The following is a 23,208-nucleotide window of genomic DNA, read 5'->3' on the forward strand; positions in this document are numbered from 1 at the left end:
ATACACAATTCAGCAACAACATTTGGAACTACTAATAGTTTCCTATAGTTTGCTGTCTACTTGGAGTAACTAAATATTTGCATTTGCTAATGATTACCAGGAACCAAAAATTTTATATGTATTTTAATAAGTCCTTGTGCGAGTATGGAAACTTATTATTTAATTATTTTTCGTTGCCGTTCTACCCTATAGGAACTCAAAGCAGTTTGCAACATAAAAATAGCATATGACAAAATGCATAAAAACACTAGTTAAAAATCAATTCAGTAATAAATGTCTATATAATAAATAGGGAAATCTTATTTTAATAAGAAAATAATTGAGTGATCTGAAGACTACATTTTCCTGCCAGGTGAAGTACAAGCAATGGTTAATGGAATGGATTAATGAATAATAGGATCCAGGTCTTGAATAATTAGTTCAAATTTATAGGAGCAATTTCAGCATTTATTTATGCAATAATGTAACACAGCATCAAAGCAGTTCTATTAACATTATTCCTTAAAGAAGCCTCTGAAAATATGGGAAATCTACAAAAATAGGTATCTCAGTGGCTGCTGTCATGTACCTTAAAAATTGGGGAATTCTGATGGTGGCGCCTCAACTTGCATAACTGTATACTTAATTACTAAACTGCATTTCTTAGCTTTGATCAAATAAAAAATACAGATGGGAAAAGTCAACCGCTTCTGTGATTGGCATATTTGTGAATAAGGTCACAAACTGAGAACTGAAAATATTCTATTAAAAGGAACGAACAGAACTTGTAAAATTATTTGTACATATCAGTTGAAGTGATCCAGTAGGTATTTTTAAAGCTTTTTTTGAAAGCAAATTAAGTTGGTGACGTCCATGGTCAAATAGGCAAGCCCACATTTTATCTGGTATGTGTGTCAAGTGCTGTCAAGTCACTTTCAACTCATGCAACCTTATGAATTAACAACCTCCCAAAATGTCCTGTTGTTCAAACAGAGGGCTGTGGCTTCCTTTATAGAGCCAATCCATTTGGGTTTTCCTCTTTTCCGGCCACCTTCTACTTTTCTCCGCATTATTGTCTTTTCCTCTGTTCTCATATTACCAAAGCGTGATAGCCTCAGTTTATTAATTTTAAGTCTACGAACAGATAATGGTAATGCAATTGTTTTGCTTTCTGTTCACTACTCAGAAAAAAATATTTAAGTTGAAATCTTCAAGTTGGGTATACATTATGCAATGCAAACAGGAAAATTGTGGATCAGTGGTTATCCATTCTGTTTGCTAGAAGCACTGGAATTACATCTGTGTTTTATTTCATATACAGTAACGGAAATGGACAAATCCAAATCCTTGCAGTACAAGTGTAAAGAAATGCAATCTCATAATCTCTGAGTTAAATGTGCATCTTGGTGCCTTGCTGTTTCTTCTTACGTGTAAAATGTATAGTACAGTGATGGCGAACCGAGTGCCTGAATTGCAACCCAAAACCCCCTTATTTATCGCAAAGTCCCAACACGGCAATTTAACCTGAATACCGAGGTTTCAGTTTAGAAAAACGGTTGGCTCCGAGGCGTGCATTACTCAGGAGTAAGCTTGGTGGTAGTCACTGGCTTTGCTTTGAAGCAACCGTACAACTCTTCCAATGGGTGAATCATGATCCTAGGAAGGTTTACTCAGAAGCAAGCCCCATTGCCAGCAACTGAGCTTACTTCCAGGTAAAGGATCGCGCTTTAGTTCTTTGCATGAAAATCAGTGGGGTTTAACAGTGCTTAACAGGGTTACCTACACTGCTTCCCCAAAACTAGGTCTTAGGTTTAATGCTAATAATTGAGCCCAGGCCAGCCTAGATGTGTGTGGGGGGGGGGGGGACTCTGTTTGCATGTGCCCACAGAGAGGGTTCTGAGTGCCACCTCTGGCACCCGTGCCATAGGTTCGCCACCACTGGTATAGTGTGTGTAAAATGACATTGAGCCCCAAAATTTTAGCTTGGGAGGGGCATGTGAAGAGATTGCATGCTGGGAGAAATTTTCAGAATTGAACATTCTATCTGCAGCAGTTAGGTAGTTGGGGAGAAATTTTCAAGCGTTAACATTCTATCTGAGGCAGTTAAGCTAAGCCCTCACACTGAGGGGGTTGAAAAAAGATACCTCGATATAGGGGTGTGTAGTTATGCCAGAATAGTTTGTTTACTGTTCTGCTTGGGACTTGCAGTCATACTAAAAGAGTTAATTAGTTTAGCGTGTATGGTAACAAACTCAAGCTTCAGTTACATTACTTTGCCGGTTTCTTAAGGAATAAACCCAATGCTACCATAGCTAAATATTGTTAGGCTATTAATATATAGTCAGCCGTGACCTTAGATACCGTTGATTTTTTATCAGCTGGCTATATGTTCTACTTACAAATGCCATTTTTAATCGTTGAGGAATATTTACCTCTCAATAAATGAAAGATTTTTTAAAAAAAAATTGGCTCTGACTGCTTGTGTCAACCAAATCAGAATCCACGCAGTGGTAGGGAGTTCCTCTTGCTCTACAGGGGGAAAAACAAAATTATAGTCCTAAAGACAGTTACATCCTTCTAAACCCATTAACTTTAATAGAGCAGCTCTATTTATGATTGCATTGTTATGCAAGTTAAGCTTATATGGGCTGCAAGGCTAAAAAGATTCAGCATCTCTTGGGCAGATTTATAGCAGTACAAAAACTGCATGTGTGTCACTGTGTAATGCACAGGAGTTTGTTTTTATTGTAATTGGTTTTTACAATATCACTCATCCAGAGTATCTTTAAAGCTCTAACATCCACTTGCCTCCTTTTATTCTGTTTTGTTTTACAAATGCATCCAGATTTACACCTGAAGAAGAGCCTTTCACTATTACTTCTCAGTTAACTGCCGGCTTCCCTACTGTGAAGGAACAGTTAGAATGCACTTCCTGTCCCATTCAAAAACTGCAAACAGCATATAATCTCCTTTCATCCCCCACTCCAAGGCTCCCAAATCATTAAAATATTTATAAACCACTTTCCTAAAACCATCTCAAAGCAGTTCACAAAAGTATATAAATGTACAGCTATTAAAATACATTTTAAAAAATTCAATCAATAAAATAAATACGGAATTTTAACATTAATAACAGAGCCAGATTATATGGCTTGTTGGAGATGGCTTAACCTCTTTGCAGATGAATTCCCACAGTTTGGGAACCATAGCGATACATTCCTCCTGTTTTGATGCTTTAGAGATGGAATAGCAAACAAAGTCTATCAGTCAGATTTTTGCTGACAAGAATGACACTTAATGGTAGAGGCAGTCCTTAAGGTACAAGGAATCCAGATCTTATAGGGCTTTCAAGTTAACACCAATACTTTGAATTGGGCCAACAGGTGGAATATTTTCATTTTCCCCAACATTAACAAGAAGGCAAGCAGCTACATTCTTCACTGGTCAAAGTTTCCAAACATATCTAAAAGGCACTCTCATAGAACGTCACAATAATCAGTTCTGGAAGTTACAGAGTTACGGCTCAGTATGACAACATTTGCCCTGCCCAAGAAGAGGCAGAATTTTGAGATCATATTGCATTCAGACTCTACACCTACACACATATTTACTTGGATTAACACCCATTGAAGTCCAGGAGGCTCACTTCTAAATAATCATACATAGAACTACATATATCAGGGGAAAATATTTATCTATTCATCTACCTCATTTATACCCCACTTCTATTTACTAGTGAACTTCCCTGGCAGAATGGCTATTCCAGTTTGGGTCTCTCAATTCCTAGTTCAACATTGTAACCATTACATGATTAGAACTGGGCTACAGGAAGGAAGTTGACTATTCAAATAAATCGGATGAATGCTCATTTTGCAAACTAGCACCTTGTATTGCTATACATGAAACAGACCAATTGATTTCAAGGTACAATGTTTATTTGGATGTAAAATATTTTGGACTGGGATTGTTAGTGCCTATTGCTCACTTTGAGCAGCCTAAATTAAAGGGCACAGATATTGTGGGAACTGAATACAGCAATAAAATCCCTGTGTGACCAAAAGCAGCCTTGAAGTTGTTAATGCACAACTAGTGACCCATGTTTAAAAAAAAGTATGGAACATCACCTTACACTGCAAGATGGATGAGAAGTACATTTTCAACACCGTCTGTGGTGCAGATGGGGTCACATCAGATGCTATGCCCCAAGACACGCCTCCTTCTGCTTCCAGGTTGTGCATGAGATTCCTGATCCAGGAAGGAATGTGCATATCAAGCTTTGATCTGACATGATCCTGGTCAGATCCTTGCTCTGCCACTGGGTAGCTTGGGTCAACTCGTCACATCTTTCTGCCACTGTTCTGAGTCCATTCTTTCTATTGATCCATCTCACAGGATGACTGCTCGGCAAACAATATATTTTTTTTGTTGCAAGCTAAATAAAATAAACATTACAGAACACTTCACATGCCAGGGTGGTGTAGGGGTTGGAGTATCAGGATCTACCAGTAAGAGACCCAAGTTCAGATCCTGACTCTGCCATGGGAGTTTGTTGGGTGACCAGGGTACAATCACAAACTCAGTCTAATCTTGCAAGCTTGTTGTCAAAATAAAATGAAGGAGAGGAGAATGATGTAAGCCAGTTTGGGTCCATGCTGAGGAGAAAAGTGGGGTATAAATACCTAAATAAGTAAAATGGAAAGGTATTATCTAAAATAAGTCCCATGTGATTCAAATATGCTTTGGACTGCAGCTCTAGACTGCTATTGGTGCTGGTCTTTTTTTGCTATGGCGAATTGTGCTTTCATTACACATTTGATTCAGCCTGCCAGGTCGATGCCTTCTTGAAGAAATTACATACCATAGTTCAAAGTTAATATTTGCTATTTTTATCTCCTTGCTTTGTGTCCCTCTGTCTGTTTCAAAAGAACACTGAACGATAAGGCAATCTACTCCTCCTTTGATCATGACTGTTGGTCTTTCTAGTGACCAACATTCCAAAAGGAGTACATAAGATTGTTCTATTTCCAGCACTTGGAAAAAAGGAAGGACATGGAAGGATAAATCCTGGAGAATCCACAAATAAACCAAAGTCCATACCAAGCCGGTAGTGTCCCTTTTGAAGGAAGGAAGGTTGATTTTCAGGATTTCATCTGATGTCTAAAATAGTCTAATTGACTGATTGATGCCACCTACCCCCAGACCACTGGCTTTTTCAGACTGTGCCCTCCATCTGTACCTGGACGGGCTCGGGAGGGGGTGAGTTTTTGAGTATTGCTTTTAGGTATTTTTTTAGGAGATTTTGATCCCCATCCATAGGCGGGGCCAAAAAAGCTCACGGGAGTGGTGCCCCCCCCCCCAGCATTGGAATGTTTGCCCTCCCTGGGGCACTTACCCTGACAGAGACTGCCAGCGTGCAGCTGCCTCCCCCGGTGCTGGGACATGGCCTGAGATTCTGCATTAGAGTCTCAGCACCCCTGCCACCAATGCAGTGGGGCAAGCTGGTGGAGGAGCCAACATTAGCTGGCTTCCTCCTGGCCGTCGGTGGTGGGAAATTCAAATTTACGCCACCCAAAGCTTTGGTGGTGGGGAGGTTGTTTTGTTTTGCAAGCCTCCCCATGCTGCCAGAAAACTTCTCTGAGAGAGACAGGATGGGGCCGATGCAGCGCTGTCTCACCGCTTGGATGGGGCTGCCCATTTGTAATGATGACGTTGTTATTGTAATTTGGGATTCATTTTTAAGTTATGTAACCTGCCCGGATTTTCTGTGGGTGGAAAGATTTCCACCTGCAGAATGTGTTTTATTTTTACCTCCCCGTCTTGCTGCAGCCCCAAATGCTGCTCCTGGGGCAGGGGTAGGGGGCCAAGGGTGGCCGCAGTGGGAGGGTAAAATAAAACCCATCATGAATGGAAATTCTTCTGCCCACAGGAAAACTCCAGTGTAACCAAGCCATTTATTTGTCGGTCAGGCTGAATCATTCCATCACAACAGTCGATTTCTAAAGCGCCAATCAAATTATTTAACATGGTTTTTACAATTATTATTCTTAAATCCAGTGTACCAATAAAACGGATGCTTCGGGTGCAGTGGTCTAAAGCTAGTTTCCCTTAGAAACTTCTGCAAGATTTACCACTGAAACTACCCTTACAGATATAGTGCTTGTTGCATCCTCAAAGGATGTTTAATGCTACGCATGATATGGCATCTCTGGAATACTTGGCAGTAGTTCTGAGAGTTTTGGGGGATAAACACAGTCAGTGGGAAAGAGCAATGCCTGGGTTTAGGGGCAACCATTTCTGTCAAGAGCCACAGTGGTGTAGTGGTTAGAAATCGCGCCCCAGGCTTCAGTCCTGGAGGCGCCATTGCAAGGGGGGAGGAACGAGTGGAAGCCTCCTTCCCCGTCAGCCGACTGAGGCTGTCACGTGGCCGGGTGCCGGCACGTGACAGGGGCCTTGAGCAGCCTATAAAGGGCTGCGTCGGCGGGGACCGGCCTCTTCGAGGCCGGCTGCTTTCAAAGGCCCTCCCTCCACTCCCAATTTGAAGGATTATTGGGGTTCTTTATTGTGTTGTATATTGTCGCAGTTCACTGGGCGATTTGGGCATAAGGAGCACATCCTATTTTGCCGCAGGAAGGCAGTAAGCAGCTTACATGCGGACCTTCCCATGGGGAGACCTCCATATGAGGTCACGTGAGTGGCGATAAGAGAGCTCTTGAAGACAAGCAGGGGCCGATGCCAGAAGAGGCTTCGCTACCCGGCAGAGGAGGGAGTGTCTAAAATTGGGTTTTGCGTCCATGTGGCATCTAGTAACTTCTCTGTATCCAAGGTTCCCTCCAGGGGATGTGCCGTACAGGGGTTCTGTCCGAAGGGCCTAAGGGGTCAGCTGGGGCTGCCCTATAACCAGGTCAACGGTTTGCTGCCTGGGGGGCCAGGATGTGCTCTGTTATGCTCGCCCAGCTTCAAAGTTTTGTTATATGTTAATAAATTTGGGCTGCGGCCGATTTCTTTTCCAACAAGTATGTGTCAGTGTCTTTGATGGAACGAGTCTCCACACATCCCCATGCAATGTTGGACTGGAATCAGGGAGCCATGGATCCAAATCTGCACTCTGTCATAGAAGTAGAGTTCCCAACTTTAGGATGGGAAATTCCTGGATATGTGGGGTGGGCTGGGTTTGGTGAAGGACCTCAGTATGGAATAATGCCATACGGTCTATTATCCAAAGCAGCCATTTTCTCCTGGGGAGCTGATATTTGTAGTCTGGGTATCATTCGAACTTCCAGGAAATCCCCAGACCCCCACCTGAAAGTTATCAGCCCTAAATGGAAGCTTGCTAGGGGACGCTGGGCCAGCTTCACTCTCACATTATAATCTACCACACAGGGATAGTGTGAGGAAAAAATAGAACCAATCTGAGCCCCTTTGGCCTCTTCCAGTGGTGTAGCGCCAACAGGGTGGGGGGCAGTCCTCCGGGCGGAGCCGTGGCAGAGGCAAGGCCAGGCTGTGGCAGGAATCCCAAACATTTCAGGTAACTAGAGCATTCTTATCCAAGTCAGTGCCTTCCATAACTTGTAGTAAAAAGAATATGGCCCAGTTGTTCACATCACTTGCAAGAAGGGAAGAGGGAGGGAAAGACTGTTATAATATGTGTTTTGTGCTGTTTTATCACATAGAGCTTAGCATATGTTTGTTGGATTAAAAAAAGAGTCACCTCTATAGTCACAGAAGTCTTGGCTGGCCCATCTGATTCCAACAGTTTTTCACTTTGGGCTAAAAGACAACATGATCACACCACGATTTTCTCCGACACACCAGACTTGCTTTTAAAAGAAAGAAAAAAAGTCCACAGGAGGTACGTTTACTTCCAAAATCCCAGTATGTATTGCATACAGATGCCCTGGAGCAGAATAATCACCAATGGAAGTTACCTGAACAATTTTCCATCCAAGCAGCAAGACTGAAGCTATCCTCCAGAAATGAAGACAAGCAAGGCTACCCTCTGGAGACACCGGAGATTTTGCCAAGGAAGGAGCCTGCGTTGGAAAGAGAAACTAGTCAGGAGGGTGGGACTTTTCCAATGCTCTTCTTCTTTCTAAAGAAGTGTTGACTTCATCCCTTCCAGCAGAAGAATTTAAGCACACAATTCCATCCTGTCCAGCTGGCTGATTTTCTTGGCTGCTGTCTGGGACATTATAGATGGTTTTGAGCTACAGAGACCAGAATTTGTGTCTGATACTACACAACTTTAACAAAGTTTGTATCTTCCTTCAGGCATCATATGGGACATGTATGGATGATGTAATTATTTGACAGTGACAATTCTCCAGTATAAATCTAAGCTGAATATAGCCTATCAATCTTGCTCTCAAACCATTTTGTAAAGCCTTGGTGTTCTGGATTCCTTTCAGATAAAGATATATCATATATATGTCGTTATAAAAGACCTACATTTTAATAACAGTCTTCAAGTTTAGCTTCATTTCTGTTTCTTCATCCATTCATTACAATCTTTGGACAATTTGAACAAGCTGACTTTAGAGTAATCTATACAGGATTGTGGTGGATGACAAAGACAGGGGAAATGGGGGTGGGGTGAATTAGATAACCCAAAGGAAGAAAACATCCCTTGAAAGGACTTTAGACCAAAGTAAAGAATGCAAATCCCCCTGACCCACTTGTTCTTAAAAGCCCAGAAGAAACAGTGGCAGCAAATTACAGTGCTTGCTGACTAAGGGCTAACTCATCCTGTGAGGGTAGAAAGCCACAAATAGCTCAGAGGGAAGTAATTTAAAGTAAGAAAGAGGAAAGCAGCCCTGAATGATCAGCCGTCACATTGCATAGATCAAAAATCTCCATCTCATGGAAGCAGTTGCAAAATTCTCAATAATATAAAGACTCGGTTTGAGGGAAGGATGATTTTTAAGGACATGCTTTTTTTAAAAAAAGCAAATGAAATGGTAGAACACACAGTACAGGATTAGGAAGCTATTATGGAATAACTGAGGTTGCCAGTTTTTCAACTGGCCTCTGTCACTCTGCTTTTACGATATACAGGAATGAACAGGTAAAATATTTGGGGAATTATCCTCTGCTAATTGTGCCATAGCCAGCTCCAAGTAATGACAAAGCTACAGAGGCTGACTGGAAAACTGGCAGTACTAAGAACCCGATGCAGTCCTGTCCACTAGGAAGGCAGATCCAGTTACGGGATGTAGGCTGAAAGTTATGGTAGTGCACAAAGAGGTTGGAGTTCATCCTGGTTCTGGTCTAGGGTTACCAACTAGTCACAGTTTGCATGGGTGGTTCATTTTTAGGAACTCCATCTCTTAAAAATACAACTGAATGTGGATGACATTTGTCTCTAACTTTTTTTGGGGGGGGTCTTTTTGTGATGGCAAAATTGTGTTTGAACAAACCTCATTCAGTCTTGCTTTCAATGCAATAGTGTAAACTGAGAAGATAAAGTGCTTCTGTGGTCTGAAACAGCAACCTTTAAGTATGGTTTTAAGTGTTAATAATTGGAAGTTCTTTTGCAGAAATCTTTGTAATCTATAGATCATTTATAATTCTGGCAGATCCCCAGGTCCCACTTGGAGGCTGGCAAACCTATACTAGGGGATTTGAAGGACCTATCATACTGTCCAGCCAACCAGTAAAGTCCACTTTATAAGTAAGTTTGAAAAGTTTTAATCTGGTCCCTCTCGCTATTCCTTTAATATCAGTTGATCATAAGCAATTGTCAGGTGCTGTTTTTTAACTACATGCTATGAAAGACTTCAACTGCCTACTTCTTTACATTAAGCCTCAATCAAAGGGACATAATTATGACAAAGGCAGTGCATGAAAATGAATTATAATTCTTATATTCACTTGGGACTATATTCTGATGCGGAAGCATACAACTTTCTCTGCCACTGCACTTCAACTGACCGAACTGTCATCTCTATGTAGAACAGAGTATACCCATCTGGAATTATCAAATAAATAGGAAAGGTCTAGTAATTCTCAACAGCATCTTAAACACTCTGCAGGAGGAAAGTGGCATTAGCAGAACGGATCCACAGGAGTCAACCTTGTGTGTTCTCAAATTATATTTCTTAAGCTTGTATAATAATAGCATTCAGCTCTCATTCACTGTCCTCCACAAACAAAAACAGATAGTGAAACTGGAAAGACATGCCAAAGAAAGTGTACCCCTTCGGGGGTAGGGCGGTCTATTAAATTTTAATAATAATAATAATAATAATAATAATAATAATAATAATAATAATAATAATAATAATAATAATAATAATAATAATAATAATAATAATAATAATAATAATAATAATAATAATAATAATAATAATAGTGGTGGTGAAACTTCAGAACAGGCAGAGGAGGCAAGTGATAGGTTCTGTGGAAAGAGTCTGTGTCCCCTACTTCCTCACTCTAAGATTTAACTTCTTCCCATACAAAGGAGGCTAAAACTATTAAGATGTGGTTCAGTGGTGCAGAATCTGCTTTACTTGATGCAGATCCCAGGTTTGGTCCCCAACATCTCAGATAAAAGTATCCAGTAAAAGTGGCCCCACAAGATGATTCAAAGGACCTTTTCCTCAGCCCTTGAGACTCATCTTCCAGCAAACTGGTCTGCAAATCCTACAAGAGGGCTGCTCCAAAGCCTTCCTGTGACTTCAGGAATAACGTTGGGCTGACCCAATAGACCACAGGGAAAGACCATATTGTTGTTACTCGTCTCTAGATAACCAGGCAATTTCTTCCCCAGTCCAGATTCCACCAGAATAAACTCAATAATCTTATCATAAATGCACTCGATGGTTCTACAGACCTTGTAATGTGGGTTACGGGAATGCAGCTGTTGGAGACACTTCTGTTTATAACTCCACTTGGGGGACCAAGAAGGGCTGAACACAGCAAATGCCTAAACCTAGTACTGCACATTCCTGGTGGGTGGTAATACCTCTTAGAACAATTTGTTTAGTAGATTAAAGGGGAGGGCAGGAAAAGCAGAGGAAGTGGGCTAATTAATGGGTCTTGTTTGAAAAAGGGTTGGTTGTATCTCAGCAGGTTCTCTTGCTGCCTGCTTCATCAGAAGCTTGATTCCAGAGCAGCAGGCACAAACTGTGTGTGGCTACCAGAGGCTATAATGTTCTTAGTCCAAATTTCTTATGCAACAAGATTGACTATTAAAGATGCAAGAAATGAGCTCCTGACCAACACAAAACAAAAAGGACTTCTTCACTTGCAAGTCAATTAAGCACTGCAAGTTCCTTCAGCTGCAATACCAGTGCAATGTGCAAACAAATCAGGGAGGAAGAGAGCTCTTCCTAAGGATATGCCTGAAGTCCCAGTTGACAGATACCCATTCCCCTCAATAAAATGGAAGCTTTGGAGGAAGACTGTACGGCATTATACCCTCCTACCCATTCTCAAATTTTCCCCTTCTCAGGCACTGTCCTCAAAATGCTCAGGTATTCAGCAACTCTGAGTTGGCAATTCTTCTTGTTGGCTGTAATTAAATATTTTCTGTGTATGATGCAGCAAAATGCATTTTATCCATTTTGATCATCCTGTCCTTTGAAGATTTTATTAAACTTTTTAAAAAAAGATTGTAGCCATAAAATGGCAAAAAAGCTGGTGAGGTGTCTAGAGTGTGGTTGTAGTTGTCAATCAGATTTTGAAATAACCCTTGTAGGTTTAACTGTGGCTGGATCAGCTGCAGTGGAGGTAACATCCCATTTACTATAAAGCATGGCTGCCTTTCTAGCCATCGCATCCTGGGAGTTTATAAAAGTGGGGAGGGGAAAAAAAATGCCTTCCAGTCACGTGACTTCCTCAGCTCTCTTAATACCTGATCCTGAAGCAGTTACAGCTGTTTCCTTGGTTTCCTGCTTCTCTGCCCCCATCCACCTGTGCTGTAGCTTCAGTTGTTGGAAGGTTTCCTGAAAATACATTCTTGGCCATTTCATTTTGCTTCCTGAAATGCTGCTTTCCTTTTTTCCTATTCTTATTCAGATTTGCAACTGTATGCAAAGTGACAGATTTAAAAGACACAAAGAATGGTCAACATTCCTTTAGAAGAAACAAAGTATTTAGAAGTGAAATTCCAGGCTATAGTTTGAAAAGTTGCCTATTTTCTTATTATTATAATTTTTCATGATGCTCGGTTAGTGGTCCCCCCCCCAATTCTATGCAATAGCTTTTTTTAAAAACTGTGGATTTAACACGTTTTTATAGAAAAGCAAATAGTGGATTCCCTCACAAGTAGTATTATTTTTCCTAAATGCAGATTAAATTACTTTAGATTTAATTTTCTTTGCCATTCTGAACAATTTTCATTCATTAACCATTTAACTTTTTAAAAATTTGTATCGCAGACAAAAAAGTAATGCTCTGGAACTGAGCTGTTAATTGTTCACTTTCAGTCTGGTATGTGAATTAATACCTGGAATAATTTGAGCTGTCCACTAGTTAAAGATCTGAAATTGATTAACCATCCACTTTGTAATCAATTAATTGATTATTTAAATTAAAAATCATGTATATTGACATCTCAATGCCTTTTTCAGGAAACTGAGGGAATTGCAAGACATCATTTGTTCATATGATTGTATGTTACCATTCATTGCTTGCATTCTGTTGTCATGGATTTGTGTTGTTATTAAACTATTAAACCATTAATTCTTGGAGGGAAATTGTTAGCATTTCCCCCACAGTGGTAGTAACATATCAAAGCCAGCATTATTTTTAGATTGCTTTAAAGAAATTTAAATAGAGTATTGGTGACCTTGAAATTATACAGGAACAAGTGGGGGACCCAGAAAGATACGTGATGCCTCATTTCCCTCTCCCTGGCAGCCACTGTAGCCTCTCCACATTTCCTGCTTCTTTCTGCCCTTCCTATCCACCTGCCAGCCTTTTTCTGGCCCCTCTTCTTCAGCTACGTTGACTTCATTTATATCCTGTTTTTCTAAACAGTGGAGGCCTAAAGCAGCTTACATCATTTTCCTCTTCTCCATTTTATCCTCAAAACAACCCTGTGAGGTAGGTTAGGCTGCGAGTCTGTGACTGGCCCAAAGTTACCTGATTAACTCGCACAGCAGAGTGAGTATTTGAATCTGGATTTCTCAGAACCTAGTGTGAAGCCTCTGTAGTACCATTTCCCCAAATGGGCAGATAGCAGCTTGCCAAGGCCATTTCTGGTCAGGAAAACAGTGCAGGAGGAAGCTGAAGTCTCTTTTTCCTCTTGTGCCCTGGTGCCAGTGCAGACTGGCTCTGCACACAACTTTGAACTAAGTTCCCAGTTGCAAACTGCCAAAACACATCCATAGAAGCTCCCTCCACGCTAGGATGGGATACTGACTCTTAGGCCCCTTCCGCACAGGCAAAATAATTCGTTTTCAAACCACTTTCACAACTGTTTGCAAGTGGATTTTGCCATTCCGCACAGCTTCAAAGAGCATTGAAAGCAGTTTGAAAGTGCATTATTCTGCATGTGCGGGATGAGCCTTAGTTTGCAAGCTAACACTTCCTTCAGTATCACAGAAAGTGTATATATTAAAGTTTCATAATATATGTTTATATTTAATTGGATGATTAAAAGCAGATGATTAATCAGCTAGCAATTTTAATCCCTTGACAACTGTACTCAGTTGTGATTGCATTATCTCTTTTAGACACTATAACAATTCATTCAGGTTCCTTGTTTCCATAGAACCATTATGGAAACTTAGCATGGAAAGATCTATGAATGTCTGATCTCTGATGGATGTACAAAACCCACAGAATCAATTTCGACTGTGTTGTATTGTCATCCATTCAGTACATCCATTAATTCTTCAAAACAAAATACTGAGCTCTTACTACCAGTTTGTTGCTTTGAAACATGGCTGATAAAAGAACAGTAACTGTTAAGACATGAAAAGCTGTTTGAGTGTGTATATCGTAATGTTTTATAACAGATGGGTAGTTTTTATAAGAAATGTGTTTGTGTTTGTTTATATTTGTATTTCAATGATTTTTTTAAAATTTCATGTAGTGCCAGAATTTGTTAGTTAAAAGATTTTGGAGATTTGACTTGTATTTTTAAGGTGATATTATGGTAAAGTTATTTAACAGATAAATGTCAGATGGTTAGATGAGATGCAGTTTCAGTGCTTGCCCTAGGCACCATTTTCTGTAGATATACCCCTGATATCATGCTGACTTGTTGGAGGGGGAGAGGGGATACTGTTCAACAGTAGCAAGCAGCTGAGCCTGGGTGAGTCATACAAGTTGCATGGTGGTTGCTGCTGTGCCTGGCTCCAAAAAGTCCTCCCTAAAAGACCAAAACAGCCTTGGAAAAGGGCCCTGCTTTCTCCCATCCCATGGCTGATTTCTGATAGAAATTTAGAGTTGAAGGCTGGCAATAACGCTGTGGTTGCCTAGCAATGGCCACTAAGGGTGTTAATTCCTTAAAGTTACAGGGGATTCTTTTATAATTTTGTGAGGTTTTCACTCTCCTTATGCATCTTCCAAATAATAGATTTCAAATTATTTTACAATGCTGGGCTTTTCTCAGGTTTGTAGAAAGATCTGTCTTGTCTGTTCATGACTCTAGTTTCCAGATTTAGGTGTCCACAGATTTTGGCCCTGTTGAAAAATTAGATATATTAATGATGATTCCAGAAGAGTTATTCCACGAGCAAGGGGGAAGCTAATAGTTCAGTCCTAAGAACACTTGGTTAGGAATAAGTCACATTAAATAGGAGTTGGATTCAGAGTAGTCTTGATTATGAGTTACTCTCTGAATGGGTTACTGGATTGGCCTCTTCAGTACTATATTAGAGATCTGAGTTTTTCAAAATACAGTCACAGCTGTATTGTTGAAGGTTTCCACAGCCAGAATTACTAGGATGTTGTGTGTTCTCCAGGTTGTATGGCCATGTTCCAGTAGCATTTTCTCCTGATGTTTCACCTGCATCTGTGGTTGGCATCTTCAGAAGGTCTAGTGGCCAGTAGGAGATTATACTACTGGAACATGGCCATGCATGGAAACATGGAAAACCCACAACATCTTACTGTCACAGCTGTTTTACACTGTATTTTAAGATTATGGGCATCTGTATTTGGCTGTAAGACTGTTAGTTGTTATACATTTATTCATAAGTTTTTATTGTGGCGATACGTGGTCTTCTAGAGACCCATCACAGTTTACTCAAGGTAATGTTTGCTAGCACATTCACATGATATTTATGACAGCAATATTCATGATTATCTCCAGAGTAACTCTGTGGTTTCCTCACAGCATCCTCACTTGAAAGGAAGGCTGTCCATACAAAAAGCTACTGTTAAACTTTATAGTCTTATAGGGATTGTTTGTGGTTATTAACATTCCCTGGAGAAAAAACTGATTGTGAGAACAGGTGACCAGTAGGATAACCACAAATTAGAAATGACTAAGCTTCAAATTTTATTTACAAAGAGTTGGGTTTTACTTATTGTACCTAATTAAATGACAGGTATGTGGCTACCCCTGTCAGCCTCTATGAGTGGAGCATTTGCTTCTCTCTGCAAATACAGTAAACTTGGATCTCACAAAAAAGGATGGTAGGTATCCCCAGAACAAACGGACTTTAAACTAGTCTCAAGAATCCAGAACTCCAACATCATGTGGGCCTTGCATGCATTTATGCCTACTGCAATCCACAGACATAAGTGCACCTAACTCTGAGTTGCTTGTGACCAGAATGTTCACACTGTAGAAGCTGATACATACCCTGTATCATTAAGAAGTATTATTTTGACATTTTGAAAGCAGGTACTTTAAATGTTGCTGGTGCCCAATTTGTTCCGACTTTTTGAATAGCAGGATGTAAGACAAATAATTGATAACCTCCTGACATTCCCATTGAACAAATGCATCAACTGACCAATGTAGTTTAGGACCAGAATAATGTACTAATGCAAAGGCCCCCAGCCTTTTCCACTGGACACCTTTGGAATTCTGACAGCATGATGGGTGCAGCCCCAAAATGGTTGCAACAAAATGGCTCCCACGTCTTACCTTCAGTACCACAGTGAAGATCCTTGTGCCACGGTGGCATTTTCTGCCGAAGCAGCATTTTTAAGCATACACACAGCCAATCAGCCTTGTGGGGTAGAAGATTCCCTGGCCCCACCCACTTGGTGGATGCCTCTGGGCACCATGCTGGTGACCCCTCTACTAATGAGACCATGGCCATAGATTTTTATAGTCAAGCACTGCAACAGTGTTACCCTAAGCAAAGTTACGGTTTATTCAGATTTGCACCGTACATCGCATGTTGTTTACCAGGTAATTATTTTGACTAAAACAGTCAGATAATTAATGGTAACATATAAACGCACAAACATGTGGAAAGCAAAACCTTATGTGGCTATTTCATTATGCATTGACAACGATCACTTGTATGGTTTTAACATGTCAATTCCACAAGTCCCAAAGTGGTACTTGCATATGCAAATTCAAATCTGGTTGATCTGCAACTATTGGGAAATCTCAGAGAGCCGTTTCACTTCCCAGTTGTACTTCTTCAAAGAGAAAGTGCGAGGCTTCAGCTGAACATGCCAATTCTCCATACAAGCAGAACTAGTACTGAAGCTCTAGGACAACAGAGAGAGGCCGGGGCCCTGTCTGCATGACAAAAGCCATTTCCTCCGATTGGGGTCAGAGTATTTTCAGCATAAACGATATAGCCAAAATTAGTTTAAAAACACACTCACACGCCCAATTTTCATGTAAAGTTTCAAGGGCAATTGATCTGATGATACATAGGAATTCAGCAAAAATTAAGAATTAGAAAATCCTTGCAGCTATATGCTGTTAGGGAGAATATGTCTAGTCCCTAATTCCTAATCCCAATTTGCTCCTATGAATAAATATTTATGTGTGCCTGAAAGCACAGATCAGGATTGCTTTGTGAAGGAGTCCGGAGAGCATAGTTTATCAGGTGGATTTATCAATCTGGAATTAACAGAACATCTAAATCCATCAAACCTTTAGGCATACAGAGAGCTGCCTTAATTTCAAACTATGTTTATAGTTCAGACCCAGCTCCTTTAATCTGCCACTTGTATTACCAGCATGGGGAGCTTTTAGGACTTAATAAACTTAACATTATTTGCCTGATTTAATAAAGGAGGGAAGGCTTAACTAGATCATATTGAACTGAAATCCTAGAGCAAAGGATAAATCCATTAAAGAGCTAGCAGTCAGCTGACACAACATTCAATGGGGCATGAACATACTCATGTTTTTAATTTTTTTGTGGAGCGGACTCCCTTCCTCGTTCCAAATCAAATGCCCGATTTGTTTCTGCTGCTTCGACTACTTTACAGTTAGGCTTTTTTATTTAAAAGATGTCTTCTGAGAAGACCTGCGTAGGATGGCACTATCTTTATGTCATATGTGTAGTTTTTTTTTAGTACAGGAGCAATTTGATCTGATGATACATAGAAATTATTATGATAATTTTAACTCAGGGCTACTGGCTGATCTCAAAGAGTTATTTCAAACTAATAGTGAACGTGGATTTTGTAAGTATCTTTATGCAGTCTACAAGTGTGTGCTTCAGTCTTGGGAATGTGTTAATAAAAACTCAATTTTGTAATTTTATACAGAGAAGGGTAAAGAGAGATGTGCGTACAGACCCTTTACATCTGCGCATTTTCATGCTGAAGATCAAGGGGCCATGCACACTTTGAACACCACAGGGGGGGTTAGTTTTCCCCCTTGACTTCAGTGCATGGAACAGCTGCATAAGATGAGAACTGGGGGTCTAAACACACTTATGCCCCATAGAAGTTAACAGTAAGCTATGTAAGTGATTTCAGCAGTGGGACCTCAGAAAGGGCACGGCTATTGCAGGTGAATCCTTTCCTTCCAAAACTTTCACATCTGCAGTTACATTCCTGTTTCCCTTTCCTTGATAAACTGCCAGAAATGCTTTATGAATTTGAAATTTTTGTAACCAATCTTCGATTCACGTTTTGATTCTTATAAAAGCTAAATATGTTGCTGCTTTTTGATCATAAATCCTATTTTAACTTAAAATACTTTGAAATTGCCATGTAGGGGTCTACCATTTAGTTGCTCGGTCAATTTTTTAAAACAAATTTGTGACAAAGATGCCTTTTGATCAGTCATGCTGTAATTTTTTTAAAGCTAAAAATAAATATGCAGAGGGCAGGTCCTATGCTAGGAGGCATTCCTATCCCGTCCACATGTATAACAAGGAAGCCCTTTTCTCAGGGGATGCTACCGGTAGCTGTGTTGTTGTCTTCAGACCGACTTTTATTTATATGGAAATCTATATCTTGTTGATCAATTAAAACTCATGCTTCAGTCTTCAGCCGAGAAGCTCGGCCTTAGTTTTGCAGAGGACAACTCGGCTTGGAGAAATCTCCCGGAACCGCAAGGATCGAAACGCCACCCCGATTCGGTTCTGCTTTGGGCACGCCGGGGCCCCACTTCTGAGTTAATTCTCTCCTTTATACAATTGTATCTATCACAGCTGCAACATAAGCCGGCAACAGCACGGAACGCATTTGTAGGGAAGACGGAAGATTTTTTTCCCCCGTTCAATTTTTGAAAATCAAGAGAGTCATAAAACGTAGGGCTTTAAGCAGCAATCCCGCGAACAGTTACTCGGGAGTAAGACCCTTTTGCCTCAAAGGACAGGGGAAACACGTTGAGCGTGGAATTAAGGAATTTTCGTTGTCTCCTACGGCGTAAAATTCAGACCAACTCTCGGCGAATGAACCCAGCTTCTCGGAATCGAATCCCGCCCGAACATTGAACCTCATTTTTTTTGCTTTTTGACAAGTAATGAAAATGATCGAGACTGGATCAATCGATCCCTTTCCCCCCACTTAGCAGGCTTGATTGCTGCTGCAAGGGGAGCGGCGGCAGCAGCAGGAACAGGGTTAATGTTTCCTGTTTGCCTTGGAGACCCCCCCTCCTTTCTCCTGCCCCCCCCCCCCCCCCGCCCGGCGCTCAGGCGGAAGTGAGTTCGCTGCTTTGGAGATTAAAAGGATTCCGAGCCGCGGATCAGTTTCAATAAGAGGCATCCAGAAAAGAGGCGTAGGAGGAATGCGAACATATTGGAGCCCCCCGGGTGGGCAGGGAAGGGGGGGTTAGGCTCACCTCGCTATCAGCAACAGCATCAATTAAAAAAAAGAAATTTCAAAGCCCCACGGGCTCATTCTCCACTGCGATGGCTCCGCTGGAATCACACGCGGCTACTTTTCTGGCTGCAGATCTCGGGGCTACTGCAGCGTAATTCGAACCCAAAGCCAGCTTTAAAAATAACAGTCGTAGCCGCGCCGTCTGATGGTCGCGGGAGCAAAAATTCTGGGTTTTTTCCCCCTTCCTTTTTTGGGTGAAACGAAGAGCGTTTTAAATATTGTTTTTTTGCAGAACCAAGTTTCCAGACTTGCGGCAGAGGCAAGAAGACAAAGGAAATACGACCCCAGCGGTTGCAGAAGCTCGGCGGGTGAAAGAAGCCGCGAGAAAAGCCGAAGGGGGTGGGTGGATGCGGGCGGGCGGGCGGGCGGGAGGCGGGGAGGGGGCTGCCGCTGCTGCTGCTGCCGGGGTAGCCTTGCGCGGCAGTTGCAATTTGTGCGAGCGAATCTAATCCGCCTCCCATGAATAATTCAGGGCGGCCGGCCGGGACCTGCCGCGGCTGCTCCGCTCCCAGGAGGCGCCTTGCGCGGGTCTGAGCGCGTGTGCGCCCCGGGGAGGGGAGGAGGGGGCGCCACACCGGCCGCGTGTTCATCATCACCGCCGCCCCGGGGGCTGGAGAGCCGCGCCAGGAAGACCGACGGACGGACCCCCCCTCCCCCCGCGTCAGATCTCCCCCTCCGCCCGCCCCTCCATTTCACTCAGGCGCTCCCCCCCCCTTCCTCTGTGGGAGGCTCGCCTGCCTTTGGGCTGCAGCAGCGCCGGTGCAATCGCCATCTCTGCTTCCCGCTCCCCAGACATGCGGTGGACGAGCCCGCCGGGGCGGATCGGTGCCGGAGGAACCTGCTCGGGCCCCTCGCGCGTCCCCGGGAGCTCCTGGGAGGTCCAAAGAGAACAGAACTGAACCCAAATCACCGCTTCTCCCTCCCCCGCGACCCTCCCCCTCCTCCCTGTCCCTCCCCTTCGGCCAGACCGAAGAAAGTCCTTTTCCTTTCCTCCCTCCCCGCCATCGAGTTCCTAACAAGGACGGGACTTCCCCGTGGTGCCGCCGCCGCCCCCCTCCCCCCCCCGCGCCAAGGAGGGGTCCACGGAGAGTCGCCGGGATCGAGGCCACGCTGGCGGCGAAGGAGGCGAGTCTGATGCACTTTTCTACTCAGGGACCCCCGAGTCTTGCGTCACGCCGTCCCACAGGCGCTGAGCCACGAGGAGGAGGAAGAGGCCGGCTCAGGTACAGGCTCGACCCCGCGGGGGGCTTTTGTGGGGGGTGGCCCAGCCAGAAAGAGGCTTAACAGAAAGAGAGGGAAATCAGGCCGGGGGTGGGGGCACCGACCGGCAACCGGCCCAACCCGCCCTAGGCGGGCCAGGGAGAAGCTGCTGTAGGTTGCGACCAGCGCCCCCCCCCCCCCACGCCGCGCCTCGTTGATGCCACCCACCGGGGCTCGGCCAGCGGGTCGCCCGCCGCAGCCCATGCTGGCCTCTCGCTAGCCGGGAACGCCGCCCCTTCCCCCTCTGCCCCCCCTTCCCAATGGCTTCGTTCCCCGAGTCAGATTTCCAGATCTGCCCGCTGTGCAAGGAAATGTGCGGCTCGCCGGCCCCCATCTCGTCCAACTCGTCCTCCTCCTCCTCTTCCTCGCAGACCTCCAACTCGTCGGCGGGGGGCGGCGGCGGCGGCGGCTGTTCGTCGTCGTCTTCGTCGTCGTCCTCCTCCTCGTGCGCCCCGTCGAGGCGCCTGCACGTCTTGCCTTGCCTGCACGCCTTCTGCCGCCAGTGCCTGGAGACGCAGCGCCCCCCCGCCGCCGCCGCCGCCCCCGCGGGGGACTCGCTCAAGCTGCGCTGCCCGGTCTGCGACCAGAAGGTGGTGATCTCGGAGCCGTCGGGCATGGACGCGCTGCCCTCCTCCAACTTCCTCCTCAGCAACCTGCTCGACGTGGTCGTCGTGGCCGCCGCCGCCGAGGACCAGAAGAACAACGGCCGGCCCGGCGGCCCGGGGGGAGGAGGCGGCACCGGGGGCGGCACCAACAGCAGCAGCTCCACCGCCAACAACCGGCACCACAACCCGCGCCAGCAGCAGCAGCAGCAATCGCAGCAGCAGCAGCAACAACACCGCGCCCCGGCCGGCGGCTCTTCGCCCGGCTCGGCGTCGTCGGGGGGCGGCGGCGGCGGCTCGTCCTCCTCGCTGCTGCTCCGGCGGCCGCACAGCCGTCAGGGCGAGCCCCGGTGCAGCTCGTGCGACGAAGGCAACGCCGTCAGCTCCCGGTGCCTCGACTGCCAGGAGCACCTCTGCGACAACTGCGTGCGCGCCCACCAGCGGGTCCGCCTCACCAAGGACCACTTCATCGAGCGCTTCGGCCCCGGCCCCCCCGCCTCGGCCGCCGCCCAGCTCGCCCTCGGCCAGCCCTACTCCGCCGCGCCCTACAACATCCTCTCCGTCTTCCCGGACCGAGTGAACTACTGCCAACACCACGACGACGAGGTGAGCCCGCGTGGCCTTCCGCGTCCCGTCGGGCTGGTTGGGGCGGGAAGGCGGCTGGCTGGCTGGCGCCATGAGGGACTCGGGGAAAGCATCCTCCAGGCCACCCCCTTTCGGGGCTCTGGTGGGATGGGAGCCCCGGTTTGGGACTAGAGGAGGCAGAGGCCTCTGAGCTTGTACAGATAGGTTTGGGGGCTCAGACTAGGTAGGAGATGAAGGCTGGCTCAGGTTGGAAGTGTGAGGTAGGTGTGTGTGTGTGAAAATCGGAAAAAGTTTTTAAGGTGGGATGTAAAAAAAACCCGAGGTCCATCTTGCTGTGCTCAGCAGTATTTTGAAGACGCTGCTCTTTAACATTTGTATATAGGCTGCTTTTCTTCCTGGGAGGGGAGGTGGTTTACAGGTTGGGCAACAGAGCTTTGGTTGTTTTTTTTTCTGTTTTTTTTTTGTGGAACCTGATTGTCCTGGTTGGCATTTCTCTAGGTCCCTCTGTGTTCAGCATTGGGGTTTCATGGATCTGTGGCCACACTCGGCCACATAAAAGGGTGGTTTGAACATGCCTCCATCTTCCCTGGGTATGGTTTACCACCAGTGGCATGCAGTGGTGGGAAGTAGGTCTGTACTTTGATTTGGATTAAAATTTAAAGGAATGTGTGAGCATTCATGGAGGGGGTTGTCCCCAGAACATTCCTGGATCCATATTGTAATTTTGAGAGGGCAATTAAATGGTAGTAAAGTAACTTACTGGCATTTAGATGACTTCTAAAGTTAGTCTTCATAAGGATTCTGAATGTGTGTCTATGATCCCGTGTTAGCATGAAAGATATATAGTAGGATTACCTCCAACCTTCTACTTGTGTAGCTTTGTCTTCTGCGTAAAGACTCAGTATTGGCTTGGAGCTTGGGTAGTGGCCAAGGGACATAGGGATACGTCCATTAATTTTTTTTACAGAGCTGTTGTGTTCCCTTCCTTGCCCCGTACAAACACCTTTTACACAAACTGCCATTTACCTCCAGAACATCTGGGAATCCCAGTTCTTTTTAAAAATATCTTCACTCTTCCGCTCTCCCGCTTTGCCTGCACATAGCTGCTTTCAGGCTCCTTGCATACTTCCTTCACGTGGAGCTGTCCATGCTTAAATAGAGTAAATCTCCATAATACTCTATAAAGCAGCAGAGCTCTTGCATATGCTGTGGGTCAGGTAGCATTGTTAGAAGTGTTACAGGAAAACTTGCAAGCTTGGGGCTTCTGGTGGAACAGTTGTTTGTGTTTTGCTTGGTTGTGCCTCAAAAAGCAGGTGGGTCTTTTCTTTGGGGCTGAAGTTCACTGAAATGAAAACAAGTTCTGACTTAAGAAATCGGCACCTGTACCCCATAGAAACCTGTAAGCTGAATTTCTGCCCCCTTTCGATGAGTTCTTTTGGAAATTCAGAAGCCATATCAGGGAGATGCAAGCCGCTGCTTAAACTTCTTGAATTTACAGTGCACTCTGGGAATAAACTCATTGATTCAGTAGGATTCTGAGTAGACCTATTCCAGATTGCACTGTGCAAACTGCTCT

At 44.2% G+C, this 23,208-nt stretch overlaps 1 protein-coding gene and 1 long non-coding RNA gene across 3 annotated transcripts in view; one reads left to right on the forward strand and one right to left on the reverse strand.

Moving 5' to 3' along the window:
* Window positions 1–3,896: 3,896 nt before the first annotated feature.
* On the reverse strand, window positions 3,897–19,283 carry LOC125441002. Of its 2 annotated transcripts, XR_007245775.1 has the most exons (4): window positions 19,145–19,283; window positions 7,905–8,009; window positions 7,688–7,796; window positions 3,897–4,631 (listed from the first exon to the last, which is right to left on the reverse strand). It is a non-coding gene; the product is annotated as an uncharacterized LOC125441002 (long non-coding RNA). The 2 variants fall into 2 exon arrangements; XR_007245774.1 differs by having other exon boundaries at window positions 7,688–8,009.
* A 65-nt stretch (window positions 19,284–19,348) lies between these two features.
* Window positions 19,349–23,208, forward strand: part of TRIM71 (tripartite motif containing 71) — a 61,201-nt gene continuing 57,341 nt past the window's right edge. The window contains exon 1 of the mRNA XM_048511242.1: window positions 19,349–21,653. Within this exon, the coding sequence (XP_048367199.1) occupies window positions 20,706–21,653 (948 nt within the window). The 5' untranslated portion in view covers window positions 19,349–20,705. The remainder of the gene's footprint in view (window positions 21,654–23,208) is intronic.

Source organism: Sphaerodactylus townsendi, linkage group LG11 (genome assembly GCF_021028975.2).
Source record: "Sphaerodactylus townsendi isolate TG3544 linkage group LG11, MPM_Stown_v2.3, whole genome shotgun sequence".
NCBI classification, from domain to species: domain Eukaryota; kingdom Metazoa; phylum Chordata; class Lepidosauria; order Squamata; family Sphaerodactylidae; genus Sphaerodactylus; species Sphaerodactylus townsendi.